This window comes from Sminthopsis crassicaudata, chromosome 2 (assembly GCF_048593235.1).
Source record: "Sminthopsis crassicaudata isolate SCR6 chromosome 2, ASM4859323v1, whole genome shotgun sequence".
Lineage (NCBI taxonomy): Eukaryota > Metazoa > Chordata > Mammalia > Dasyuromorphia > Dasyuridae > Sminthopsis > Sminthopsis crassicaudata.
The window spans coordinates 143,724,957-143,752,682 of record NC_133618.1 but is presented as its reverse complement, the minus strand read 5'-3'; the positions used below and the strand labels follow the sequence as shown (position 1 = coordinate 143,752,682).

The window sequence follows — 27,726 nt, the reverse complement described above, 5'->3', positions numbered from 1 at the left end:
AGACTGCTAGTTTTCTTAGCTAAATTGTATTCCTGTGAGGGTAGTAGCTATGTCAAACTTTTAATTGGATTTTTTTTCAGTCCCCTTTAGAGCAGTCCTAAAACATGCAAGTTATATGACAAAGGTTCCTATGTCAGCTACTCTCATTGACTCTTATTTCATATTCCTAGAAGTCTTTTTTATTCCTCCTCACCCCAAACTAACTATTTCTTCTCTAGCTTTGATGAAGTCTTTTAATATCTTTGAAGAGGAGGTACCTTGGGGATCCTGGAACAAGTACATGAGGCAGCTGGGGCTGAGTGACAATGACATCCTTTTAGCCAAAGAAACTGAGACGAATATTAAAGAACATCCGCATAGACTGCTTATGACATGGCTGAATAAAACAGGCAAAGATGCCAATGTGAATTGCCTACTGAAGACCCTGGACCAGATAAAACAAAAAGCTGCCAGAGAAATCATTCAGGACAGACTCATCAAGAGCAACCTCTATATCTATCAGGAAAGAGAGGATGAAAAGACAAATTAAGGAAGGGGCTTCAGATAATTGATACATACTACCCTTCTTATTCTGTGAATACATTAACTTTGAATGAACAAAGAATCACCAGACATGAAGGATATGCAGATACCTGACTTCTAAGGATTCATGTTTTCCCCCATTTGTAAAACCAAGAGATAGTTGATCAAGGGGCTGTTTCTCATGGGGTTTCTGGTCTTAAGATGGATATCAATGTATCATTGCTTTGCATGCCCTAGAATGCACTGCCTTGAGGTAGCAGGTAAGAATTATGTGTAGGGATTATTTATATATTTTTTATCTTAAAATTTGTGTCTATATGTTCACGTATGTTCACCTGTGTCGATACTGGTTGTGGGGCATCAACTGCAAAAAAAAAAAAAAAAATGGAAACTGGAAAATGTCTAAATGTCTTCCAGGCCAAAGAGAAGATTTTTCCTTTCTGTGCTCTGGAGAAACTATTCTCTTGTTCTGCAGTTACTTTACTCTTAGACTACTTTGGATAAAACAGTGAAAGGAGGAAACTGGAGAATGGGGGTTTTGGGGAAGTAATCAACAGCTACTTTCCTGAAATCTTGCCATATTCTGAAGGCCTGTGATTTTTCAAGGTCTTATCTGTTTACATATATATGATTACAGTATTACCAATATGCTGACCCTGTGTTAAACCCTTGCCCAGTGTAAGTGTTGCTTGTTTTGAGGCCTAAGATATAATACAGGTGGTTACAGTAATGGTTTTTTTTTTCTATACTTAAAAAAAAAATTAGAAATGTCTTTTTTTAATCCAGTGGTGTCTTTTTAAGGTGTCATTTTAAAAAATTCTTTGCAGTAAGAAAAATACTATGACTATGTAACTAAGTCCAAATATAGTATTGTGACCTGGGCAAGTGGCTTCACTTATCTGATCAATAACTTTTTAATTAGTGAAAATGGGGATAACACACGTCTATCTTTACTCCATGCATATCAAGAGGATAACATTCAAAAGCACTTTGAAAACTGCTACAAAAATGAACTTGTTTGAATAAGTCTTTCATTGTAGTCTAGTGGAAATAAGCACAAGACTTGGTTCTTTCTAGTCCTCATTGCACAATTATGTGACTATGAACCAATGAACTTTGCGAACAAGCACTTTACTCTGGGTCTGTTTCATCAAGAAAAAATTTGGGGGCAGCTAGATGGTGTATTGGACAGGATAGGAGAATGAGTTCAAATTCAGCCTCATATTTAATACTTCCTAGCTGTATGATCCCAGGCCAGCCTCTTAACTCCAAATACCTCAGGGGAAAAAAAAAAAAAAACCCAAACTGTGAACAGACCATCAGACTTTGAATCAGGTCTACTTTTCTTTGTACTTTGAACCAGTAGTTTCCCAATTCATATGGGTAGGTTGGACCCTTTCAGGCAGCTTGTTTCTGGTTGTTTCAAACTATGGAACAAGAAACTTATCTTTTTTTTGTGTGTGGGGGGGTGTTTCACTTTTGTTTTTCATACCTCCCAGTCATATATTCTTCACTCCTGATAAGGATTTCATTGTAGCTGGTTTTCTTTGTAGAACCTGTGTCCAAAGTTTTTGGCGAATGTTCTGTAGTCCCCTTACATTGTCAGTAGATTTTACCTAATCTGTCTCCCTTGGCCAGATGTGGGCTGGAGATGCTAAGTGATGAATAGGAAGGAAAAACCAAATGAAATCTCACTACTGATTAACTAGGCTGTTTTTTGCAGAAAAATTTGAAATGTCCTGCTGCTCAGACACTACTGCCCAGGATAAGGGATTACTTGTATATCTTAGGGATCATTTCAAGCTTAGGGGATCACTGAATTCTGATCCTACCAGAAAACAGCTGTGACTAGAAAATGGGAACCTTTTATTCACTAACTTACTGTAGGATTAAGTGTTTTACTAATGAAGTGTAATTGTAAATGGAAGGACCCTATTTTTTCTTGCTTCCCTATTTTCTCAGAATTGGTCCAAGAAACTCCAGGAAATTCCAGAAGAGCAAGAACAATAACAATGGCATTGTGTATAAAATAGTTATGTATTTATGAATTTATGATCAAATTAAATATGAAACCTTGTATAAAAAGAGGGTTTTTTTTTTTCTCCTCCCCTCCCACCTCCCAATGAGTAGCATCAGTCCTTTTCCTCTGTAATTTGGTCAGCCATGCCCTGCATGGATGAGTTTACATTAACACTTGCCAACTCTTGGAGTTCATCTCAAAGGCTGAGGAGATGTGAGGGTAATATCTCCATCTCTTCCCCCAGCAGAGAGGTATATCTGCTTTGCTGCTAGGGGTCAGAGTATGTCCACCCTCTAAGGGCTGGTTCAGCAAGATTGGCACCCCAGGCCACAAACTGGACCAGAGTGAGATAGAAATTGGCTCTGAGGGCACAGCAGGGGAGAAGGGGAGAGGGATCCCTGAGGGAGTAACTGTCCTTCACTGGGCATTAAGTTTCCCTTTTTCTCCTCTCTTCTTCCTAGACTCTATCCAGACCTACGTAGGAAAAGAGCCTTTGAAAAGGAAGAAGTCACTTTTCCAATCAGGAAAACTCCAATTGCTTAGCTGGATCTCTCCTTTTCTCCCTCAACTGACTTCCTAGCCTCTTACTCCAAATGCAGACCTGGAAATTCTCTGGCAACCTCCCTGTCATGAGGTGGTCTTCCAGAGCCCTCCATCTTTTCATATTTTGTTGGGCAAGTCCTCATCCAGTCCCCCACCCTCCCTTTCTGCCTTGGGGGTCTGTGGGCTCTATGAAAGCCTGGGGAAGATCAGTTCTTCCCTGCCCTTTTATGTAGAGAGGCTTGCAACCCTCAACTCAGACTTGCCCTTTTTTTTTAAGGAGATACTAAGGGTAAAGCAGCATTTGTCAACATAGCACCAGCCTTCCGCCCCTGCGCCTGCACATACAGGGAGAGGAGGCTGCCAGCAGGGGCTGCGCATCGCCAAGGTGACCAGTCAGCTTGGGAAACGGAACCTTGGGGAGAGTGTGTACGTGGAAAACGGATCACTAGTGGTCCTCACAGTTCAACTGTTCTCCTAGGACAAGGCTGCTTTCTAGTAAGCCTAGGAGGCCGGTCAGTCCAGCCTCAGCCATTTCTCCGGCCTCGGCCTAACTCTCCCAACTCCCAGGCCTTCCTCTGCCTCACCTGTCCTGTGGATCCCAGAACTAGACTGCTACAGTAGGTTACTAGATAGGCCTGTCTCAGTTTCCCAGAAGAGGCAAAGTCTCTGAGGGGTTTCAACCTACCTCCCAGGCCTCTATTTAAAACTTAGGGTTACCAAAAATATTAGCCAAAAGTCAGGCTACTAAGGAAAAAGATTAGGGGAAGGAGTATTGAGAAAGGAACTTTGCCAGCCCTCCTTTTGCCCCATGGGGGCTGCAGGCGCCATCATCACTCTTTTCCCCTCAGAACTACAACCTTGCCCTATTTCTCAAAGTGGACTTCTGTTTTATCTTAACACTATCCCTTTTCTACTCTTCCCAAATTGAGGGGTGGGGGGGGACGGTGCCATACATTTAAGGGAAAGCCAGTTCCCCAACTCCTGTTCAGCACTCCTCCACACACACAACACAATACTTCTAAGTACCACCCAGTGAAGACCAGGTGTGTGACTTTCAGTCTCAGAGAAGGGAAAACCAAAGGGTCAGTCTGGAAGAATACAAAAGCCACTGTGGGCAGAAGAGAGTCAATCGCTAGGCTTTGAAGGGCCAAATGCTCCTCTCCAGCTCAGCTGAGAACTCCCACCTCCAATTTCTTCAAGGTTCCCTTAAGTCAGGAAACAGTAAAGGCGAGTCCATTTCTACCTGAAGAGCAGCTGTGGAGCTATTCTCATAACCCAATCTTTTTTTTTTTTTTTTTTTTTCAACAACCTTCTCTCTTGGCCTCAGGGGGCTTTTGTTTGGCTTAATATCAAGTTAGCTTTTTCTGCTTTTTATTCTGTAGAATCTGATGGGGATTTAGAGGTTTGGTTGTTTTTTTTTTTTTTTTTTTTTTTTGCTATGTCTGCCTTCCTTTGTAACCTTTCCCACCCTCCACCCCATCTCTCTCCCAAAAAAACAAAACGAGGTTGGGAAGAGCCAGTGAGAAGTATGTCCTGGCAGAGTAGTTAGATTTGAATCCTAGCCCTACCACAAACCCACCCACGTGGCTCTAGATCAATCACCTAAGGCCCCCTAAATTTGTTTCCTCATTTGTAAAAGGAGGCCGTTGGACAGGTGGCCTTTTCTGGTTCTAAGTCCTATGAGTTGGTGGTAGTTAAATACTCTCTCTCCCTTCTCCCATGCTTCCTATCCTCCCTTTTCCTGGGGGTTTCTGTCCAGTGAGTTTTCTCTAAGCCTTGGGGGAGAAGGGAAGTAGGGAAGAGTCTCTCACTGGCATCAAGATTTCTAGTCTGGGGAGCTCTGAACAGCTCTAATTCTAATGGGATGACAAGGGCTTCCCGGGTCTACCAAACCAAATCTAAATAAGTGGGGAGAAAGCTCTCCTGGCCCTCCTGCCATCTTCCTCTCAGACACTGCAAGAGAAGCGGCTCTTAGTGATGGAGGGAGGATGTAGCCTAGACTAGCTTACAAGGAAAAGTGGGGCAGAGGACAGTGCTTAACTCAGCCCCAAGTCCAATTTCCCCCAATGCATCTGCAGACTACAAGTCCTTTGGGAAAACAAGTCAGTTCTGAGAAAACCTTGTCTTCTCACCAAGGAGTTTGTGGCCCTCTCCCCATTCAAAGAATAAATCCTCTACAAAAATCACAACTTGGATTTCCTTGGCTCATGGATATCCAGTCATGACGAAGACTCCAAATCCCAAATGGGAACAAAGAGGATGGATGACTGAGGCTCGGCTCTCCCTGATGCCTGGTTCGGAGAGTCCCGGCACCTCGGGCTCCTTGCCATCCTCGGCCAGTCCCCAGGCCTCCCTTCCGTCGAGATGGTTTGGCTGGTGTGATCTGCTCCACCCTCATGGGTCCTCTTGTCCCTGGTGTGGGGAGAGGGGCAATGCAGATGGAGGAGGGCGGAGGGTCTTGGGGCAGGTGTAGAGAGGAGGGGGGGCCCTGGCGGGGCTGTCCTGGAAGGTCGAGGCAGCTCTCAAACTACAGCTGAGGAGGAGGAAGGGGAAGAAGAGGAAGCTGCTGAGGAGGAAGGTGAAGAGGGCCCGTTCCAGAACAGCCATCTCCTTTTCGGCTGTCGCTTTAAGTGGAGGTAGTCCTCCTTTTCTCGCTCTTTCCGGGCTCGCTGGTAATGATCTTCTTCTTTTAGGTACCAGACGGGTGGCCATCGATGCTTCTCAAAGTACTCCTGGTTTTCTGCATAGTACAATGGGGACTTATTAGAATAAGGAAAGGCCGAAAGATCCCTAAAGACACACCTTCCAAGCTCGGGGAGAGCCTCCAGATCAATAACTGTTATTGGCTGCCTTCTGGGTGTGCAGCTGACCCTGGGGGGGACAGACTGATGAATAGACACAATCCCCGCCTACTACAAGTTCTTAGTCTAGGAGAAAACATAAACACTATGTGTAAAGCAGCTTGGAAATAGTAGACACTGTCACTATTGTCAGAGTTCAGAAGAAATTTAGAGTGCTGTTATGTGAGTTTCTCAGGTCTTTCTGAGAAACAGTAACATGTCTTTTGACACTTCCTCCTCACCCCCAAAGGTGCATGGCACAGATTTTTCCTCTTATTTTATGTTAATAAATTGAATTTCTTCAAAAAAAAAAAAAAAAAAAAAGGAAAAAAAAAAAAAAAAAAAAAAGATGGGCAACCTAAGATGGCTTCATTGGGCAGGTCAACTTTTTGTACCTGGTCTTGAAGGATGCCTTGAGAGGCATCTGGTGTAGTGGACAAGACTCTCACCAGACTTAGAGAGAACCAGCTCCTGTGAACCTTATCTTCAAAGTTAAAGATCTGAACTGATCTGAGATTTTAGAGCCGGAAGTGACCTTGGGGAATGGCCTAAATCTACCTCCTTCATTTTGAAGATGAGGAAACTAATAATCCCCTCACTGGAAAAATGACTTGTCCAAAGTAACAGAAAATATGAGTAGCGGAGTCTGAACCCAGTTCTTTGGGCTTCAAAATTTCATGCTCTTTTTACTACACCACCTTGGGAAGAATACTGAGCTTAATTACTGCTCCCCCTCTCACCCCCCATCCTAGGCCCTTTTCCAGCTCATCAGCACCCCTATAATCCCTGGCCTGGCCTGGGCTGCACTCCTGCAATATGGAGGGATCTTGGGGCCCCAACCTCTGCCCAGCACAACAAGCAGGCACTCTCAATCCAAACTCCTAGGCTTGAAGATCCTAAAGGTTGCCTTCATCTCAAAATCATAGGCTCCAATGACTCTTCCTCCCATACAGCTAATGTATGTGGCTCAAGGGATAGAGTCCCTGGCCTACACTAAGAAGACCTGAATTCACAACTAGCCTCCTGACACTAACTAAAAATGACCCTGCACAAGTTACTTGATATGTTTTCCTCAGTTTCCTCATCTATAAAATGGGTAGCACCTACCTCCACAATTGTGAAGATCAAATGATAAAATCATTGTGAAGCACTTAGCATAGTAGTTGGCCCTTAGTGTTACATAAATGCTAGCTATTATTATTAAAGACCGGACTGCTGTTTCCCAGTATTCCTGGGCCCAGAGAATAGGCTTAGCCATGATTTTAATGGTCCATAGCTTACAGAAAAAGGGACAAAGTGGGGGTAAGAAGGTGGGGAACTGAGAGCACTCACCTGGAGACATGGCCTTCATATCCCGGGGAAACTTCCGGCAGACGTTGTTGTAGTTGGTGCAGATGTGGTGGAGACACCAGTCAGCCAACTGGTATGCACAATGGAACTGGGAATTGAACAAAACACATTTTTTTTTAACCAGATGTTACAGTAGTTGACTTAAAGACACTCCTCTTCAAAAGTAAAATTCTGGATGAAGGAGCAGAGAGACACGGAACCTTTGAAATCTCTGTTCCTTCCTCATCATCTTAAGGGTTTGCCAACTTGGGCAAAATTGCTTCAAATGTCGTCCTACTAGCTGAATGACCTAGGTCTAGCTTCCCTAGTCATGTCCTACACTTCCAATTTCTCCTCTTCTCCACCCTCTCCCCACCGTCCCACTGAAGTCAGTCACCAACCCGGAAAGATGTCTGTTTTAATGGGCTGTAAGATGTTGCTGACTGACGGGCTGGCTTATTACATCTAATGCCTTACCCCAAAGAAACTAGTGCCAAGAGGATTCTAGGCACTGTTCTGTGGGAAGTTAAAAGGCAGCCTGTGTGAGTAGTTTAGTCTGTGTGTCCCTCAAAGGTGGGGGCCTCTGCCTCCTTAAGACTGAGCCCTCTGTCTAGACCACCTCCAGGGGCGCCTTGGCTGCTGCTTGCCAGGCAGGTGAGTGCATGGATTCAGGAGATAGGTTTTGTTTTCTCCAGACCACTCTGGCAGCTGTGAGTAGTACCTTTTGCATGGATGGCCCCAATTGAGAAGTGGGATGCTGAGTAATTGGCATTCTCCCAGCCCCAGCTACCTGCGCCAGTTCCAGGAACACAAGGACATCTCCATCTATGTCTACCATCATCTGCGTGGCTTCCATCAGTCCAGTCACCGTGTACTGTTCTGTGACAAACACACAGAGGAACCAGTTAGGGCAACGGATGCACAGACAAGAGGCCCATACAAATGTACAAATTATTCATAAGGTTGTAAGAGGGGCCGTAGTGCTTTTGCATGCTCTTTTATAGCTATAAAAAGAAAAAAGGCTAAGTTAGGTACCTGGCAAGAGTGCCTGGGCATCCTATAGAACCAAGAACCAAACCTCACAAGCCAAAAAGTCTGGAAATCTATCGAAATCTACTCAGATTTAGGGGGAAACCAGGATTGCATTGTATAACAGCTAAAACTTAGTGAATGATATACTTAATTACACATATTTTCTTTAAATCTTCTCAATTGTATTACATGATCCTTTAAAAAAAACTCCCAGTAAATAGTTATCTTCCCCATTTTAATAAGTTCCATTTTTATAGAAAAAACAGAATTGAGGCAAGAGCACTAGACTTGGAATCAGGAAGATCCGAGTTCAAATCTGGTCTTAGACACTTACTTAGCTGGGTGACTCTGGGCAAGTCACTTAATTAAGCCTGTTTGCCTCAGTTTCCTGAATCGTCTCCTAGGGTGGTTCTGAGGATGGGATCTGGGTTACTTGGATGCTGGCTGTGTAGTTTTTACTTAGTTGGCCACACTTATCGCAAGTATAGCTGCTTTAAAAGAGTGAGTGTCGGGGGTGTCTCATTCTTCGTGATCCCATTTGGGGTTTTCTTGGTAAGGATACTAGGGTGGTTTGCCATTTCCTTTTCCAGCTCATTTTACAGATGAGGAAACTGAGGCAGGCAGATGACTTGCCCAGCTAGTAAGTGCCTGAGGCTCTCTGTACTATGGCGCCACCTAACTGCCAAAAGTCCATAGTCCCAGGACGACTCCTCAACCTCGTAGCAGCTGCTGGAACTAGAACTATTTATGAAGAAATAAACAGCCAACTATTAAAAATGAAAAAAAGAAACGTGTTGTGGCTCCGCTGCCAACCCAGTTCTACAAGTGGACGAGCCCGCGGCCCTTGGATCCACTACCGCCCGCAGTCCAGAGGCAGGGTGGGGGCGGGGAGGGGCCGCGTTACCTGTGAGGGCAACCAGGTGAGGCAAACAGAGGCGGTTGGCCAGGATGATGAGCTTCATGTCGTCCAGGTCCGGGCTGGCGCTGAACATGCCGGTGTAGAGGTACTCCAGCACCGCGCGCATGCAGCTCTTACTGGTGTAGGGAAACATGACCTGCGGGGCCGAGACCACCGGATGAGCGCGGCGCGGCACACAGCAGCTGCTTAATAAATGTCTGGCCCCACTGCTCCCACAGCCCCCCGCCCCCGCGGAGGCCGGGACAAAGGCCTGTTTGTAGATTGCACAGGTAGTCCCCTTCAAAGTAGGACACCTGCTCAGACCCCCCTCCCCCCATGCGGAGACCTCCTTCAGATTCGGCGCCGGCTGGATTCCGCCTCGGGCTCCGGCCCTGTGGCCCTCGGGGCTGTGCCGCAGAAAAATGCTCCCTCTTCAGCGGGGTCCTGCAGAGCTCCGGAGGACCCGCTAGCCCCGGAGCCCGCCGGCCTCCCCGAGATCGGGCAGAGGGACGAGCAGTCGCAGGCCCTCCCGGCATGCTCTCGGCCACAAGCAGACGAGTCCCGTCAGCCCTGAAGCCCACAACAAGGCCACTGGTTGCTGAATTAAAGGGGGTGGGGGGAAGGGGAGGAGGGGTGCCAATGTCAACTCTTGCCCACGCGGATCATCTGCCCCTACCTCCCGCCCTCTGTCACTGGGGTCTCTATCACTGCCTAACACTCGGTAGTTCACTTCTTGAATGTCTTTTTGGAGCACCCGCTGTGTGCCCAACCTTTACCTAGTGTGGTAGAGAATATAGAGAAGCCCCTTTCTGTAAAGAACTTGGGGTCCAGTTGGGGACCCTCCGGCCCCAGCCTCCTCCTTTCTTCCTGCCTGGTGCGCTGGAAACTTGGGCAGACTTCTCAGGGCCCGCTAGTGGCGGACTCCCCTCGGCACACTATCATGGTGTCTCCTTGTCGGTGACATCGAAGACAGGGAGCACCCGAACGTGCGATGTCAGTTCTCTCCCTTCCAAACTCGCGCCTTCCCCTGCAGCACCGAGCCATCGTGGTATGACCCCGGTATTGGCCACAAGCACCAGGGAGAGGAGGGGGTCGGCAGAGGCTGGGTTTGTCGGGCCGCGGCAGGAGCCCCCTCTCTTCCTCCTCATGCCGCGGTCCACAGACGCTGTATATAAACATCCTGCAACTTCCCCTCCCCCATCTTCTAACGTCCTGTCTTTACTCCAGGCATCTCATACCGAGGCGTCGGCCTTCCTCTGAGGGTTTGCTTTGAACGCTACTGAGAAAGCCTGAGACAAGACCCTCTAAAATCCAGTGTCAAAACAAGGAAGATGTACCCAGCGGTGTTATCATTGGGGCAGGAGAGGGAGCTTCGCCCCCTTGGAGAAGGGGGAACTAAAGCTGGGCGCTCCAGGACGGGGCCTCCCTCTGCAGTAGGGTGATGAAGGCGAGGCAGTGGAAGGACAGTCCGGGGGGGCAGTGAGATCCAGCAGTGGAGATGAAGAGCAGGCTTGCTTGGAGGTTAAGCCGCACACCTGCCGGCTGTGAGACCACATACAAGTCCTGTCAGCTGGGAGGGACTGCAGCCAGACGCAGAACTGCCGGGTAAAAGACTTCCAATGGCGGGGGAGGTTCCACTTTTGGAAAACTCAGGCTCAGGCTCTGAGGCCCTTTATGATTTCATTGTTCCTAATCTCCAAGAAAAAAGGCATCTGCTATTTAAGTTGTTTTCAGTAGAATCTGAGTATGACCCCACTTGAGGTTTTCTTGGCAAAGACACCGGAGGGGTTGGCCATTCCCTTCTCTGGCTTATTTTACAGATGAGGAAACTGAGGCAAAAAGTTTGGGTAAGTGACTTGTCCAAGGTCACACAGCTAGTTGGCATCTGAGGCAACATTTGAATTCAGGTCTTTCTGACTCCAGATCTGGCACTGTCCCCCTGCACCACCTGGCTACCCCCTCTTCCACATGTCAGCCCTTGAAACACTTAGTCTGCTACCATGTCTCCCCATTACTCCCCTTTTCCAGACTAAACCTCTCTCTCTCCTCACAACGGCATAAATGCATGTTCCGTCACCATCCCAGCTGCTCTACTCTAGTCACTCCAGCTAACTACTGTTTTTCCTAAGAACTGAACACAACACTCCAGATGTGATCTGACTATAGAACAGAGACAAGGAGGACAGCCATCTCCTTATTCCTTGAAGCGATGTTATCCTTTTAATTTTTTTAAAAATAAAGCTTATTTTCAAAACACATGCACAGATAGTTGTCAACATTTTACCCTTGCAAAACACTGTATTCCAAATTTTTTTCTCCCTCTCCCCATCCCCTCCTCCAGAGGGAGAGGGCAAGTAATCCAATATTATACATATTTCCACAATCATTGTGCTGCACAAGAAAAATCAAAAGGAAAAAAATGAGAAAGAAAATAAAATGCAAACAAGCCACAACAACAACAAAAAGATGAAAATACTATGTTGTGAAACACACTCAGTCCTCACATTTCCCTCTCTCCATCACAAGACCATTGGAACTGGCCAGAATCACCTAAGCAATGTCCTCCTTAACCAGCCTGAGATCAAATTTAACTTCTAGCTGCCATCTCCCCTGCTGACTCATTGAGTTCTGCCATCCTCTCAAACACCCAGATCTTTTCTCAGACAAACTGCTGTCTAACCAAGCCTCCAACTTCTACTTTTGAAGCCAACTTTTCAGACCCAAGTGATAGGCTTTAGATTGATTTCTCTTAAAATTTCATCTTCGTACATTTTCAGCCCAATGTTCGACTGCCAAAATTTCTTCTGGATCCTGTCATCCACTGTTAGCCATCCCTCCTTGTTTTATCTGCCTGCAAATGTGATCAGTGCCCCAGTTTTCTTATCTGTAAAACGGGGCTAGTGCTATCTACCCACCTTACAGGGTAGTTATAACCAAAATTAAAAAATAAAAAATCTTGCAAACGTTAGCATTCCATAGGAACATGAGCTTCAAAGCTGTTCCCTTGAAGTTCAGGACCTCAGTTTCCTATAAAATATAAATACCTCTTTCATTCAGCACCACTATGTAAACGTGAATCTCTATAAGAATGCAACTATTATTATGGACAAAGAGTTGGCTTCAAGACTGAGCCAAGCCTATCTCAGGGGATGCTAGACAGTTGGAGGAACAGAGGTGAGAAAGGCTGCAAAAGGAGAGGTGCAGGGATGGAGAGGCAAGACCAACTTGCCAGGGAGGAGTTAAGGCCTTGATCTGTCAGCAGTGGAAGGTTTCTTTTTTTTTTTTTTTTTAATTTTTTTTAAAATTATATATATATATATTTTTTATAATATTATCCCTTGTATTCATTTTTCCAAATTACCCCCCCTCCCTCTATTCCCTCCCCCCGATGACAGGCAATCCCATACATTTTACATGTGTTACAATATAGTCTAGGTACAATACATGTGTGTGAATATCATTTTCTTGTTACACAATAAACATTAGAATCCGAAGGTACATGCAACCTGGGCAGACAGATATTAGTGCTAACAATTTACATTCACTTCCCAGTGTTTCTTCTCTGGGTGTAGCTACCTCTGTCCATCATTGATCAACTGGAAGTGAGTTGGATCTTCTTTATGTTGAAGATTTAGTGGAAGGTTTCTAAGATGAGGAGATGGACCTGTGTGTGGTTTTGGGAAGACTAATTTGATGGCAGGGATAGAATGACCAAGAATATGGGTGAGACTGCTAATGAGGACCTGAAATAAAGTGGTACTTTAGAACACAAAAAAGATGGATGCAAGACATATTTCCAAAGAATGGATGGGTCTCAGTGTCATAAATGAAAAGTAAAGATTCAAAGGTTACCAATTAATTTTCAAGTATGGGCAAAACTAGAATAGTGATACCATCAACAGAAATGGGGAATCTGGAAAGAGGTTTAAGGGCAAAAGAGATTATTTCTATTTTTGACACACTGAGGTGGTTCTCGCTGTTTCATAAATTTTTGTCTTGTGTCTCTACTAGCCTATTTGCCTAAACAGGCATTATCCCTAGTACAATGTGGACACACGGTAGGCACTTAATACTTGCTAATTGATGAGCCTATTCCCTTGATGCACCACCTCCATAAATCTTCACCTCCCTTGTTGAACCCTTTCACACCACACTGCCATAAATCCTCACCTCCCTTGTTGAGCTTTCCACAAATGGCCCTCCAAACATGGCAGCCATCCAGTCACAGCTGGAGATCAGCAGCGGCTTGTGAGCACTGATGGTCCCATCATCCAGGATGAAGGTCACATCTACAGAGGAAAGAGCAAAGTTTACAGAGAAGGTTAAAAGAGCTACTTCCCAAGAGACTTGTATAAACTAAGGCAAAGTGAAGTGGCAGAACCAGGAAAACAGTTTAAACATGTTTGAAATGGTCAATGCAGCAATGTTTTGCTTGACTATACATGTCTTTGTAACAGTTGTTGTTCTTTGCTTTCTGAACAGGGGGTGGGAGGAGGTAGGATAAGAGAGATCTTTAATTGAAAATAAAATTTAATTTTAAAACAAAGAACTACTTTCTAGGGCTGCCAGAATAGTTTTGCCAGCAATCAAAGCCTCTCTTTAAAGCTTCAGTATTTCCTTGCTCTCACCTCCACAGTACCCAAGCTATCATTCCAGGGACCCCAAAGTTCTTTTACTACAAAGCTTAAGGATTAGATGACATATAGTGATTCAAAGCATGAGAAATGTAAGTGTCCCAGTTACTTAACAGCAAAACTCTGATTCCAAATCTCCCTTGTCTTAGGCCTTCCCACCTTCCAGAAGAAAGGAGATGCTGATGGACAGGAAATGAATGATGCCATCAGAAGGGAGGCAGATAGCCTCTGGAGGGCTTAGAAGGGAACCCAAGGCGCAGGGGGGAAAAGGGCTCTGCTTAAAGCCAAGCAGTGACTGCCTTTTCACTCATGCACTAGCTCAGGAAGGACTGGGACAGCCCTGATTTTCCCGTTAAGGGTCATCATGAAGGAAGCTGGAGCAAACCAAGGCCCATTGTGAGCCTACCAAGACTCAAGAGCAACATAAGTGAAGACAGTCCCTCTCTGGCTCCTCACACTACTCCCACTGCTGATGTTCTCACCAACTCTCCTGCCCACTCTGCCCCCATACCTGAAAATGTGCCTTTGGCCAAACACTCCTTGACCCGGTTGGTCCTTCGGACATGGAAGGCCTTAGTGATCTCTTGGTTCATGAAGGCCTCGTGGTTGAGGATGTTGGCAACCATCATGCGCAGATCAAACACTTCCAGCAGTTCAGCAATGTGGGCGATGTGCATGAGATCCCGTTCGTTCTCATCTAACTCCCCGGTGTAGAGATACTTGAGCACGGCCCGGAAGGGTCCGGGCTGAATTGAAGCATCCATCTTCACCACCACCATCAGTCGTGACTTGTAGGTGAGGGGGTCATCAGCCATCTCTTCCTGAATACTCACAAAAGCTCGACTCCAAGAGGAGAGGACCCGGCCGCGCCCAAGCAAGTAGCCAGCCCCATTGCCCCGAAGGATCCCATCACTGGTGGAAGCTCGAAGCCCAGCTGGGCCGGGACCTCCACCCTCCTCTGCACTCTCACAGACGTCAAAGCTGGCTGCACGCAGCAGGAAGTCCCGCCCGTGGTGATGGTGGTGATGGTGGTGGGGGTGGTCGGAGTGAACTTGGGGCTCCTCCAAACGGGGGCCTCCTGACCCAGAGGATCCCCCCAGCTCTCCGTCACTCAGGTCCATGAGGAACAGGTCATAGAACTTGGAGGAGGAGGTGGAGAGGTAGATCTTGTGGGCAAAGATGCGCACCCGCTCCTGCAGCACCAGGATGACGTCCGCACAGAGAGGGTCCTCCAGGAGGTGGGCAGGACACTCCTCAGTGGTGGAGGGAGGGTCAGGAACCACGATGATGGGAGGCGGTGGCTTTGGGGGGAGGAAGGGAGCCTGGAGCAGGGGGCGCTGGACGTTGCGCAGGTGAGACTTCCAGAACTGTAAGTGGCGACGCGAAATGAGGGCTGCCCGGATGGCATTATCAAAGACATCTTTGATGCCGAACTGCGCCACCACACTGGTCTCGTAGTAGGGGATACCCAGCTCCTTGGCTACCTCTCGGCCCTTCTCAGGAGGCAGGATTTCATTTGGCTTGATGGGCCTGGGGGGAGGGGGGAGAGAGAAATGGGGAGTTTGGAGTGGACGGAGGGAGCAGCTTTCCCCTAAACTCATCCCAAAGGCCAGGGAGTCTACTCAACATCTGGATCCCCCTGAGCAGGCCTTCCCACATGTACGCCTCCCCTGGGACTCTTGGCTCAGGTTGCTCCCTTTCTGGTCTTTGACCTATCCAAATTATCTATCTATTCTTGTCCCACCTAAACTTGATACACTTTAGATTAACCCAGCATCCTCCTCCATGAAGCAGTTCCTGTCCATGCTAGCCTACTTTTTACTTTCTCCCGGGATACTCGGTGTCTACACCTAACCACTGACTATCCTATTATGCTTTTTCTTAATTTTGATTTTGAAATCTTGAGGTAATAAATACATCTTCTCAGTTTTTTTTTTTTTTAATCCCCCATGCCTAACACAAGGCTAGCTCAATAAACATTTGCTGAATGAATTAATGTGAAATTGGACTGGGAAAAATTCTAGTTTACAACTCCAGATAATATCAAAAGCATATGCAGATAAAAAGGAGATAATGGTTGAGACCTCCTTGCTCTTGGGTCCTTCCCTCTATTTCTCACCTAAGAGCATAATCTATTTTCCTCCTTTGACCATCTCCAGCCTCCCTTTTCTTCTTTCCCATTTTTTTCTTCACTCTTGATTCTTTCCAAGGCTTCCTCTTTTAGCTCTTTTCAGAGGAAAGTCAGCACCACTACCCTCCCATCCTAGATTGCTCCAGATCCCTCTACCTGGCCAAAGGGCGCCTGGCCCTATTGACGGCTTCCAAGTCAGCGTAGCGTAGGTCCAGCTGGCATCCCACTAGGATGACAGGAGCCCGTGGACAAAAGTGCTTGATTTCTGGGTACCACATGGTCTTGACATGGTGCAGGGAATTGGGATTAGCAATGGAGAAGCAAAGAACCACAACATCGGATCTGGAGGTAGGGATGACAAAGAAGTAGTGCGCTATTTGGGAGTCACCTTTTTCAGACAGTGTTAACATATATGCATGCATACACATATACACACACACATGTACAAATGCAACACTCAAAAGAGAAATTCCAGCTTTACACAAAGAAAACATTTTAACAATATCTATGGGCACATCTATAACAAGAAAATCAGATATGAGGACCCAGACATATTTTTTTACCCTGAGGAACTTTGATATTACAGTTCCTCCCCTCCTTGGAATACTGAAGCTCAAGGTGCCTCAACTCCACCCCCCTCCCCAGTGAAGGGAGAAAAACCCACCCACCTGGCTCCCTGCAGGCAGCCAGGGGCTGGTCCTACCTCCCGTAAGCAAAGCGACGGTCTTTGTGGTGGTCTCCAAAGGTGTCCCAAAGACGAAGGGACACACTGACATCATCTACCACATCCCGGGAACGTTCCAGCACCTTTAAGAAGGAGGAAAAAGAGAATCTGTTTAAGATCCATCTATAAATCAGCTATAAAGGACCCTAGAAGCAGAGTGCTGAATAGTTCAAATAGTTTGGGTCTCCCCTAACTCAACATTTTTTAAAGGATAAAACATATACCAAGGACAACCTTTACAGCAAAAGAAAACCCTAAAAATTCTAAAGCAGTATTGAAGAAGTGAGAATACAGGTATTCTTGCCAGGCTTCCAGTCCTAGTTCGCTTTACTTACTTGTCTATTGTAGACAAGGGCCAAAGGCTTTTTAATACCATCTGTACCCATTATTTTTAAAATAATTCTTTACTGTCAGTTGCTTCCAAAAATACGAGGGCCTCCAAAACTTAGGGCTCTAAGGCAGCTTAGGGTTAGGACAAAATTTCAGGTTCCTAAATCCTACATTTCTATTCCTGATCACCAATTTATTAACTTTCAGTTTTATGTAGCACTTTGAGGCTTACAAAGCACTTTTACAAATACTATCTCATTTTATCTTCACAACAACCCTGGGCAGGTGGGTGGGTGGGGGATGTAGTTAATTGTCTTCACTTTATAGCTGAGGAAACTCAACACAACTAGCAAAGTGTCCAAGGCCTGATTTGAATTGAGGTATCCCTGACATCAGATCCAGGACCACATCTACAGCACCATTTGGTTGCCTCATTTTTAAGAAGGGGATTGTTATTCTGAACTCAATCCAGAGCAAAAAGACTCAGTTGAGATACAAGCAAGAAAAATAGTGGGAGAAAAGTGGCCACATCATCTTGGACTGTATGTTAGCAAAGGATGACATGTCATCTCACTTGCACCACTGACATAAAAATTAGTTTCTAAACATGTGAAGAAAAGATAGGAAGTAAATGGAAGGCATGGAAAAGCTATAGCTAAAGGGATGAAAGGTTCAAAAGTCTTCCATGTGACACAAGTATAACAACTGATGGAGTTATCATTGTGCTTGACAAGGCAATAAATAACCCTATTTATGATACTTTTTCACTGGCTATTTCCTTTTGTCTCTCCTTGTCTCTGTCTCCTAATTTCCCTCAATTCTCAACTAAAACCCCACTTTTCCAAGAAGGAAATAACCAATAAATACCCCTTCATTTTATTTAGTATCTTCCTCCAAGTATTAGCTTGCATTTATCCTGTCTGTATCTTGTATGTAGGTAGTTGTTTACTCATTTGTCTACCCTCATTAGATTATGAGCTCCTTGAGGATAGGGACCATTTTTGCCTTTCTTTGTATCCCTAGCATTTAACCCAATGCTGGGCACAATAAAGATGCTTAATAAATCTTTGCTGACTTGTAAGATTTGCTGACTCTTATAAGATTCTTGAAACCATTTTCTCAGAGAAGAACAAAAGGCAAAAAAACTCTTAAGGACTTAAGAGCCTCCAAAACAAGGCAATATACAATATACAGTATCTTGACATACAGTTATTCAAAAAGCCCTCCCCAAATTTTTCTTTGTTCTAGATTTTTGTGAAAAAAGGACATTGGAAAATATATGATCTATGATTAAGAATTTTCAAGCATTCCAGGGTTGGTCATATGAAAATAAAGATGAGACTTGTTCTGTTTGGCACCAAAAGGCCAAAACAGAACGGGTGAAAGCTGTCAAGGACCTAATTTAGGTGATGTCAGTAAAGACTTCCTAACAATGACTACCATCCCAAAAGAGAATGGGCTGCCTGGAAGGAAGGTGGCAGGTTCCTCTTCCCCTTCTCTGTAGAGGTCCAGAAGGTCCATTTGTCAAGGCTTTCTCAAGCATGGGTTGGACTAGAGAGCCACTGAAGTTCAAAACCAAATTCTGAGAAAGAGCTACTTGAGAATTACTCAGAAATTTCAAGCTTTTGAATCATAAATACAATTCTCCAAAAAGAGAATGAGAAACCTATGGGAATCCTCTAAGCTGACTACATATACTTGTATCATCAACAAGTCAACTAGTTATTTGTTGTTATTGTTTGGTCATTCAGTCATGTCCAATTTTTTGCAATATTATGGACCAATACACTCCAAGCCCAAATTTCACCATCTCCCAAGATCCTGTTCATTGCTTCCACAAAACTACTTATCCATCTCATCTTTTGCCATCCTTTTCTCCTTTTTCCTTCAATCTTTCCCAACATCAGGATCTTTTCCAATGAGTTCTGCTTCTTCATTATGTGACCAAAGTATTAGCAAAGGTCAAAATATAGAAATGACTTTACATACATACATATATTTGTATTTTAAGTTTACATGTTCACACTCTCTTCTTCCTAAGCAGAATGTAAACTCCCTCTAGGTAGGGGTTCCTTTCATTTTGTTTTTGAATTTCTGGCACTAAGAAAATGTTTATTAAATAAAAAGAAATGACCATTACTTGACACTTACTAGCCATGTGATCCTGGCAAATCACTTAATTCTGATTGCTTCACAAATAAATGGATGAATGAAATGCAACACCTAACTACAAGTATAAAAAGTACATACAATGTAATTATAAGAGCAATACCATGGAAAGAACACTGCATTTGAAGTCAAGAGGACCCAGTTTCAAGTGTCACTTGTGATATTTACTACCTGGCTAAGCTATGGGAGATAAAGTCACTTAAATTTCCTGGGTCTCATTTTCTCTTCTGTAAAATGGGGAAGGGGGAGGATGAGGGGAGAACTAAGAGACACCTGAGGCTCTTTCAGCTCTAGTCTATTACCTTGTAAACCAACCTCCCTCCCCAAAGTCACTGACTCTATGAACACTATCCATTTCCCTTTTTTAAATTTCTTACAGAAGGTTAACTAATGTAAAAACAAAATAAAAACCAAACTACAAGACAACCCAAAGAAGCAAGAAACTACAATCAGCAAAACATTTAAATCTTGTTAGGAGGCAGAATGTAGGATTTAGAGTTGAGGGATGCAGTTCAAAACATCAATCTGCTACTTAGTCACAGTTAGTTTCTTACCTATCAAAGGACAGGGTTGGGCCATATAACCTCCAATTCTAAATCTTGTCACCCTATGATTCTATGATGGTATGACCTAAGACAGCTCAAGAAGGATAGAAGAACAAAGATGACAAGCTAATTAGAAAAGGATAAGGAAAATGAAAGAGTTCTAAAGAAACCAATTTGGCTTTACAAGATGCTTTAGTTTAGCTCAGCTTTTACATGATGGCAAAATAATAATAGTAGTAGTTGCAAATGGCACATAATCAAGGAAAAAAAACAAAATCTTGGCAAGGTCCTATAAGAATGGTAGCAGGATGGCTAAGATGAAAACAAGCTGAGGCTTGCGGAAAAAAATGCTTCGTGTAACAAAAAAATTTTGAAAGAGTATGTTTCAGTGCAAAAAGAACAAGGAGAATGGCCAGCAGTTGGTGAGAATGCTGTAATATTTAAGAGATGACAAAAGAGAAAATGGAACTAACTATTCAACAGCTGTTTGGCTTCCAATTTCTCTGTCAAGGAGAAGAATTTTCAGACTGGAAAGCAAACAACAAAAGCACTTTGAAAAGGTCTGAAAATTAAAGATCAGTGAGGAAATAAGGGAGCAGCTTGCTTCTCTGAGTTCAAATCACCTGTCTAGCTCAATTACATCCTAGGTTACCAGAAAAACTTAAGGATATGATCAAGGAACTATTGACAAGGATCATTTTAAAGAGTTACAGGAGAGCAAGAAAGGAAGAAGACACCATATTTTTTACCAGCACTTTTCAAAAACCCCACATATCAACATATTATGTTCTATGTATGTTCTATTGTATTTTTATCTTTGACATCTTTCCCAATAACATTTTAATCTGGTTTGACTTAGACTCAAGAATGTTAGCAGTGTGGGAAGCAGTGTGGGAAAGAGGGATTAGTAAATTTCTAGAATTGACTTGTTGGGTTTTTTAATTTTAAACTAAAAAAAATTATTTTGTCTTAAAATATTTGTTAAATGGAATGGTTCTTTGGGAGTGGAGAGAAGAAATGGATACTGGAGGAAATTTTGGTAACTTTTTTTTTTTAAAGACCCCAATAAAATTTGCTGAGAGAAAAGAAAGCAAAAAAAAAAAATTCTGGAACTAAATATTAGGCAGTGGTTTACCGTTACAAAGAACATTTACAAAACAAAAATGCGGATTACTGGGAGTTGGCATAAGTTCACAGAGTACGTTATATATGAGACCAAATATTTTTAAATTGGAGTCCATGAACCTCTAAGGGATCTGGAGAGATTTCAGGGGATTCAGGAACCTGAATTGGAAAATTAATCAATTGAAATTTAACATTTCCTTAATTTTAAAACATTATTCTGAGGAGTTCTCAGGTTTTTAACAAAACTGCCAGAGGATCTATGTAACAAAATACATTAAAAATGCTTTTCCTAAAATATAATTTTCTTTTCTAATTAGTTAATAGTTGAGGAAAAAATTGCAAAGACAGATCTTAAATCAGCTGTGAATGACTTAGCTATTCCTAATAAGACAACGATCCAAGATAACTCTGAAGTTAAGAAAAATGCTACCCATCTCCAGAAAAAGAACTGATAATATCTGAATAGAGATTGATTTATTTTCCTTGAAACTTTTTTTGTCCATGTTTTCGTTTACAAAAGATCCATTATGGAAATGCTTTGCAGGACTTTATTTGTATAATCTATGTCAAATTGTTTGCCTTGTCAATGAGGTGGAATGGAGAGGGAGGAAGGGGGAGAATATTAAAAATTGTTTTTACATGTAACTGAGGAAAAATACTAAATGAAAAAAATCATTAAAAAAAAGACAGACTCTATCTGGATTTAGCAATAATTTTAATAAGTCTCCCTTGACAGCCTTATAGACAAGATGCAAAACTGTAGACTTCATGAGAATAGTTAGCTAAATCAGCCAAAGAGAATTAAATCAATGCCAAGCTAAAGATGTCCTTAGTAGAGTTATCGTTGATTCTAATGCATTTAATATTTTTATTAATTATTTCTAAAGAAAACATCAGGGACAGAACCTAACATACATATCACTGGACTGGAACTAGAAATGATATAGAACTGGAAATGATAGTTAATATATTGGATGAGGAGAAACAGGAGATAAAAAAAATTGAGATAAATGTAAAAACTTGGCTCTTGGGTTCAAAAAATCAACTGAATAATTGTGATGTAAGAGATGAAGCTAGTTCACATTAAAAGAAAAAACTGGACATTTTGGTGGACTGAAAATTCAATGTGAATCACAGTAAATAAAATTTGGCAAAAATTAAAAGTTGAATCTTTATTTTTTCCCCTGGACTTGTGATCTGATAAGTATAGAGAATTCACAGGGAGAAAACTACCTCTACCAATATAGACCAGCAATGTTCTGCAAATTATGGTCTTACAGAGTTTCCTGTGCCATGGAAAGGTCACAAAGACAGTATCTAACTGAGGTGGGCCTCCAACTTGGGTCTACAAACTCCGTCAACTCTCTATCCACTATGCCGCAATGCCTTTTCCTCAATTAAAACCTGAATTAATAGGATAGTGTCTTGAGTGACAGGGGTGTGAGGGTCCTCTTGTGTCTTAAGCTGTTAAGACCATATTTTTTGGAGCATTTTATTCAGTTTGGAGAAACCATAGTTTAGGAAAAGATATTGATCAAATGAAGTGTGTCTGTGGAACAATGAGCTAAAAATAAAAGAGGAATGGATGAAGGAACTAGGAATGGATGTCTAACATGGAAAAGAGAAGGCATTAAGGGGGAACTGACAGCTGACAAATCATTTGAAGAGCTATCATGGGGAAGATACATTATATTTATTCTGCATGGCTCCAGATGATAGAACAAAGACCAATTAAGTGAGTGGAAGTCAAAATCCAACTGAATCTAAGCAGTATTCTCTGTACCACAGTGGTCTGATAGACGTGGTGAATTCCTCATTTCTGGAGCTATTCAAGTTGGAGTTGGGTGATTGATTAGGAATGAGAATGGAGAACTGACGCTAAGTCTTCCATGTAATTCTAAATTGATCAGATTCCCTAATGTCTGGGAAAGCTTTTCCCTTGTTATTAGCTAACAGCCCCAAACTAGGCAGAGAAGCCTGCAGCCACAGGTTGGGAGGCCCCACCCCTTGTGCCTCTTACCTCCTGGCACACCCGGTACTGGTCGATGGCCCAGACTGTGGGCACATGGGTGGCAAGTAGCTGGTACTGGGTGAGGGTGGCATTGCAGGCACGGGCACAGATGAGCCTGGTCTTGCCGACAGCGTTGTCCCCGACCACGACACACTTGATGGTCTCTACGTTTGGCCTCTCATAATCCATGTCAGAATCCATTAATTGGGACCTGGGAGAAAAGACCAGGCCTAGTCAGGGATGCTCTCCACGTCATCTCCCCTAGGTTTTAAGAAAAGTACTGAACTCCAAGTAGGCTGTCTCAACAGGGGATGGAGGAGTTGGGCTGGAACAACTCCCAGGGCAACTTCCCCCTGCACGAGGATGGGGAGGGGGGCGGTGAGTAGCTCTGGGGGCTGGGCCAACATTCGTACTGAGGGGGAAACCTCGGCATGGAGGAAGAAGGGGGCGAGGATCCCCCCATGGCTGGGATAAGGGGACCACTCTAACAGGCGCTCACCTCCAAGCCAGGCATCTGAGGGGGAGGAGGCACGGGTGGGGTCCCTCTGACTTGGACCAAAGGAGTGCCAGTCTGACAAAGCTCCGTCCCTCCTCCCTGCTCTCCCCTGCTCTCCCCTGCCCTCCTCTTTCTAGCGCAGCGGTGGCTACAGAACAGCAAACAGCTGAGAGAAGATGCTCAGCCAGGTCCCCACCCCTTCCCAGCATGCACGGAGGCAGAACCACTTTAAAATTTAATGGACTTGTCAAAGCCAGCAGCAGGCTTTCCCTTCCCCCTCTAGTCTTTTTGGAAACTCCTACCAGACCTTTCCTGGGGCTAGCAGCCCTTTCTCCTCTCCCCAGAGCCCTGGCTTATGCTGCTTCAGGAGTTTCTCTCCCTTTCTTCTTTCTCCCCACCCCCTCTCCCTTGCCAACCTAGGCTGGGGAAGCTTCTAGAATAAGGATTCTCACTGCGCCCAGATCAGGAACCTAGGGATGAGGAGGAGGGCAAAGCTGAGAAGCCCTATCTACAACCCTTCTTCCCATGGCTCCCACTTCGGCATCTCACCCAGACATCCTCTGTCCTGGTTCTAGAAAACTGGTGGAGCTCCCACTTTGCACTCATTCAGCAAAAGAATCCTCATTTTGGAAGTTAGTCATGGGGGTGTCCCTGGCAGGAAGCTCCCTGCATTGACTGGCTATTTCAGCAAAGGATGCTCTTCCCAGGGACCCTAAGCCTGAATTGCTAGATGACGTACAGATGTAACGGGTGACTACTTTCCCACCTGCCAAGTTTCCCTCTCTGCCAAGTTGAGAAGAAACTCCAGAAGTAGGAAAGAGGAATCATTATTCAGATAAACAAGCAGAAAGTACTTGTGACCATGTCACAAGTCTCAGAGAGACATTTAAAAAGGTAGCATGGGGAGGCCCGGACCTCAAGGGAGCTACGCCTACCAGGCTCCACAATGGCAGTAACAGCAAGTAGCCTGGGAATTCACTCCAATGGGAAGGGCTTGGGTACAAGCCCAAAAAAGCTGAGCCGGCACTATGCCCATGCATTCCTGTGTATACTCTAGGCACCTGGGTCATACAGGGTAGGGTCAGGAAGCAGGGTGGGCAGGCCACACAGGCTGTGAGACGCAGCCAAGGCTGCAGGACAAGCAAGCCATGCAGGGCCTACAAGGGATTTGGGGCATGCAGGGGATGCAGGAGAACAAAGTGTTTAGGTCATGTACAGCCTTATATGGTATGTATATGCATGCAGGGCATAAAGGGTGAAGGAGGCATGGGGGGATTCAGGGTATATGGGGCATGCAAGCTACGACAGGTGTGTAGTGTGTGTGTACAGGGACAGCCAGGCTGGGCAGTCCTGGCCTGGCTGGCAGCTGGAGCAAACTGGATTAAAGGTTCTAGGTTTAACAAAAGCAGAAAGTAATCTGAAGGCAGTACACAGGCCTATCTTCCCAACCCGTCCAACCCTACAGGCCAGCTTGAGAGGGAGGGAGTAGAAGCTCCCACATTCCTGTGAGGCTCCTGGGATGCTGTAACATTGTGCCAATGTGCAGGAATGCAGAACCAAAATATCCAAGTAACAATGGCAACGGAGGTTTTTGTGAGTGGGTGCAACTGAGCAAAAAAGTACAGTAGGGATTTTTACAGGGATGTTATCTCCTCCCGGTTCACTCTATCCCATTAGCTAACACAAGGTAGACTACATTCTTACAGTGCCCCCTGCCCCACCCCACATGCCCCTACCAAAACTGGCATCAGGCTGATATTTAGAATGACAAACTCATCCTGCAGTACTGACTCCTTCTCCACTCTCAAGACTTAGTTCTATCCCCTTGAGAAGAGTCCTTTCTTCCCTTTTTTCTTCATCCCTTTAATTAGAATATATATTTTTTAAATGGGTTTCTGATAAAAATAAGAACAGTGATGCTGACTATAAGGGAGAGAAGTCATATATTTTCAATTTTGTCTCTGTCATTCTACCCCTAGTATACATACAGTTCCTGCCATTTAGTAGGTATTTTCTACTTGATTGTGAGTAGACTTGGGTAGAAGGTGTTTTGTATGGAAAGTTGAGGAGGGCAGAGAAGTGGGAGCTTAAATAATGAAAATTCTTTAGGAATCAGGATATCATGGGCCAGCTAGGTGGCACAGTGTATACAGCACCAGCCCTGAAGTCAGGAGGACCTGAATTCAAATTTGACTTTAGACACTTAACACTTCCTAGCTTCGTGGCCCTAGGCAAGTCACTTAACAAACAACGAAAACAGAATATCAAATGGTAATGTAGGAAAATTAATAATGATTACAAAACAAACACACACGCAAAAATCTTGCAACTTAAAATGACTACCATGGAAAAATTCAGGGTTATTTTCTCCCAGAGAACTCTAGGTTCGGGAAATGAGAATGTTAGTGAGAAGAGAAAAACCTCATATCTGAGCTTCCAGGGTAAACTAGCTCTCCTGTACAGATTGGACTCTTGAGACTAGTATAGCCACCCTCCTTTCTGGACTGGAGGTTTTGATTTAAAAAAAAAAAGAGAGAGAAAAAAATCAAAGAAACTTACACAACACTCCAGTTATAAGCAGGGGACAGTTAACCAATGAGATATCACTTAGAGAATCAAACTCCAATGGGAGGTGACTTCCACATGAGCCACATTTAAGGAGAAGCAAACTGAGGGGCAGGGGGAGGAAGGAGGAAAAAGTCCTGTACAACAAAATCAAACATCAAGATTTACTGGAGTTGGTCCAATCTAAAATCCCCCTTTGTTGCCCATCTACTGACCAGGATTTCTTTCAAATTTCTACTCTTGACTCCCTCACTATTCCTCCACATTCTACCTGATATCCTCTAGCTCCAACATATATTCTCCAGTTAAACTGTTCACTGCCGTTTCAGTAGGGAAAGTGGCTCAGAGTGGGACCAACCACCTCACATCCCTGGAGGGCACGTGACCTTCCCTTTTGGGAAATGGGGATGAGAACTTCATGAGGTCCCCTGAGTCTTGGTTAATTCATATCAGCAAATTGCTTTGAGATTCTGGGATGAAAGGAGCTACTTTTCTTCTTATGTAATGCTGACATTATATAATACTAGATTCCATATCTATATATGTAATTACATCTCCCTCTATAATATAGGATGGCCCAATTAAGTCAGGCCACTGGTAGCATAATCAGGCCTATTTTAAATGGGGACCTCTGTCTGAGACACAAAAACAGCTTTCTACTGCAAAACATCATTATACATTGTTCTAGTTATCAGTATATATCATATATTCTATCATAATTACCGTATCCTAAAGTATTACAATGTGAGTTACTCATTTGCTCCTGTGGCTGGTCCTCAATGACCCTTGTTAACATCCTCTGAAGATCTTTTTTTCCTTCTGAAATCCAGACTTTTTCTTAACACCCTCCTTAAAGACTCAGTCCCTCATGTTTCTTCCCCCCAACTCCCAACATGCAAGTGTGATTTTCTCTCCATTCTCTAAATTATGAACCCCTATTAACTCCCTTCATCCTTGTTTATCAAATAAAATCTTTCAGCAGCCCTCCTCCCCCTAAAAAATCCTTAGTGCTCCCCCACAGGTTTTCCTCCCTTTGCTTCCCTAGATCTCTGTGCTCAGTCCCGCAAGACCTGGTCTATTTAGACTATTCTTTCATTGGGTTCTCATCTCAACCTTACCCCTACTTAGTAGAATCCAGAAAAGCCCCCTTGTCCCACCCACAGCAAGAGAATGTTTACTCATTGGAGGCTGCCCCAATCCCTGGTTGTCAAGGAAACTACAGAATTTCCCAGAGAGCCTATTCTGTCTCCTAGCAACCCACCGGAGAATCTCCCATATCCTGCATCTTACACAAGGAAAAAAGGAAAGGAGAGCCCTGAAAAATAAGGGGAAGGTATGATCTTTTTATTAAAAGTAGTTCTTAGTAGGATCCAGAAATACTTCTGGGTTAGATGGAGATGCGCCCAACATTCTGACAGGGAGGCTGGGCCCAGAACTCTCTAACATATTTCAGAAGGAAAAAAAAACAGTACAAGAAAAAACTAACGCCACCAACATTTTTAGGTGCAGGAGAATGCCGAGGTGCAAGCTCTGAGCTTCTAGGCCGGCCGTTAGATAGAATCCGGCTGACTGCTACAAAATATCGCTTTTCTTTTCTTTCTTTTTTGGAAGCTCTATCTTGCACACGCACACACACGAAATAAATAAAGGAGAATCGGCACCAGCACCAACGGAGTAAAGGCGGCTCCGTTTCTCTACAAAACCCGGAAAAGGTGGCTCCACACCCCCTCCCCCCCACCCGAGAGATCTACCCGCCCAACCAAGCAACAGTGCTGGGGAACCGGGGGCGAAGGGAGGAAGCGACCCGAGATG

The 27,726-nt window shown here is 44.2% G+C and overlaps 2 protein-coding genes and 1 long non-coding RNA gene across 8 annotated transcripts in view; 2 read left to right on the top strand and 1 right to left on the bottom strand.

Moving 5' to 3' along the window:
• The window catches only part of TNFRSF10B (TNF receptor superfamily member 10b), a 34,833-nt gene extending 30,949 nt beyond the window's left edge, over nucleotides 1–3,884 (top strand). For all 4 annotated transcript variants that reach the window (XM_074287534.1, XM_074287536.1, XM_074287537.1 and 1 more), the window contains one exon: nucleotides 219–3,884. In XM_074287534.1, the coding sequence (XP_074143635.1) occupies nucleotides 219–529 (311 nt within the window). In that variant the 3' untranslated portion in view covers nucleotides 530–3,884. The remainder of the gene's footprint in view (nucleotides 1–218) is intronic.
• The window catches only part of RHOBTB2 (Rho related BTB domain containing 2), a 25,884-nt gene continuing 698 nt past the window's right edge, over nucleotides 2,541–27,726 (bottom strand). The window contains exons 2-10 of one of the 2 annotated variants that reach the window (XM_074287532.1): nucleotides 22,863–23,064; nucleotides 16,653–16,756; nucleotides 16,106–16,291; nucleotides 14,330–15,348; nucleotides 13,355–13,473; nucleotides 9,191–9,341; nucleotides 8,045–8,133; nucleotides 7,258–7,363; nucleotides 2,541–5,825 (exon numbers count right to left, since the gene is read on the bottom strand). In XM_074287532.1, coding sequence (XP_074143633.1) covers nucleotides 5,608–5,825; nucleotides 7,258–7,363; nucleotides 8,045–8,133; nucleotides 9,191–9,341; nucleotides 13,355–13,473; nucleotides 14,330–15,348; nucleotides 16,106–16,291; nucleotides 16,653–16,756; nucleotides 22,863–23,054 — 2,184 coding nt within the window. In that variant the 5' untranslated portion in view covers nucleotides 23,055–23,064 and the 3' untranslated portion in view covers nucleotides 2,541–5,607. Of the gene's footprint in view, nucleotides 5,826–7,257; nucleotides 7,364–8,044; nucleotides 8,134–9,190; nucleotides 9,342–13,354; nucleotides 13,474–14,329; nucleotides 15,349–16,105; nucleotides 16,292–16,617; nucleotides 16,757–22,862; nucleotides 23,065–27,726 lie in introns of those variants that run through there. The other variant, XM_074287533.1, reaches the window with a different exon arrangement.
• Nucleotides 27,130–27,726, top strand: part of LOC141555003 (uncharacterized) — an 18,056-nt gene continuing 17,459 nt past the window's right edge. For both annotated transcript variants that reach the window (XR_012486041.1, XR_012486042.1), the window contains exon 1: nucleotides 27,130–27,247. This is a non-coding gene — a long non-coding RNA (uncharacterized LOC141555003). The remainder of the gene's footprint in view (nucleotides 27,248–27,726) is intronic.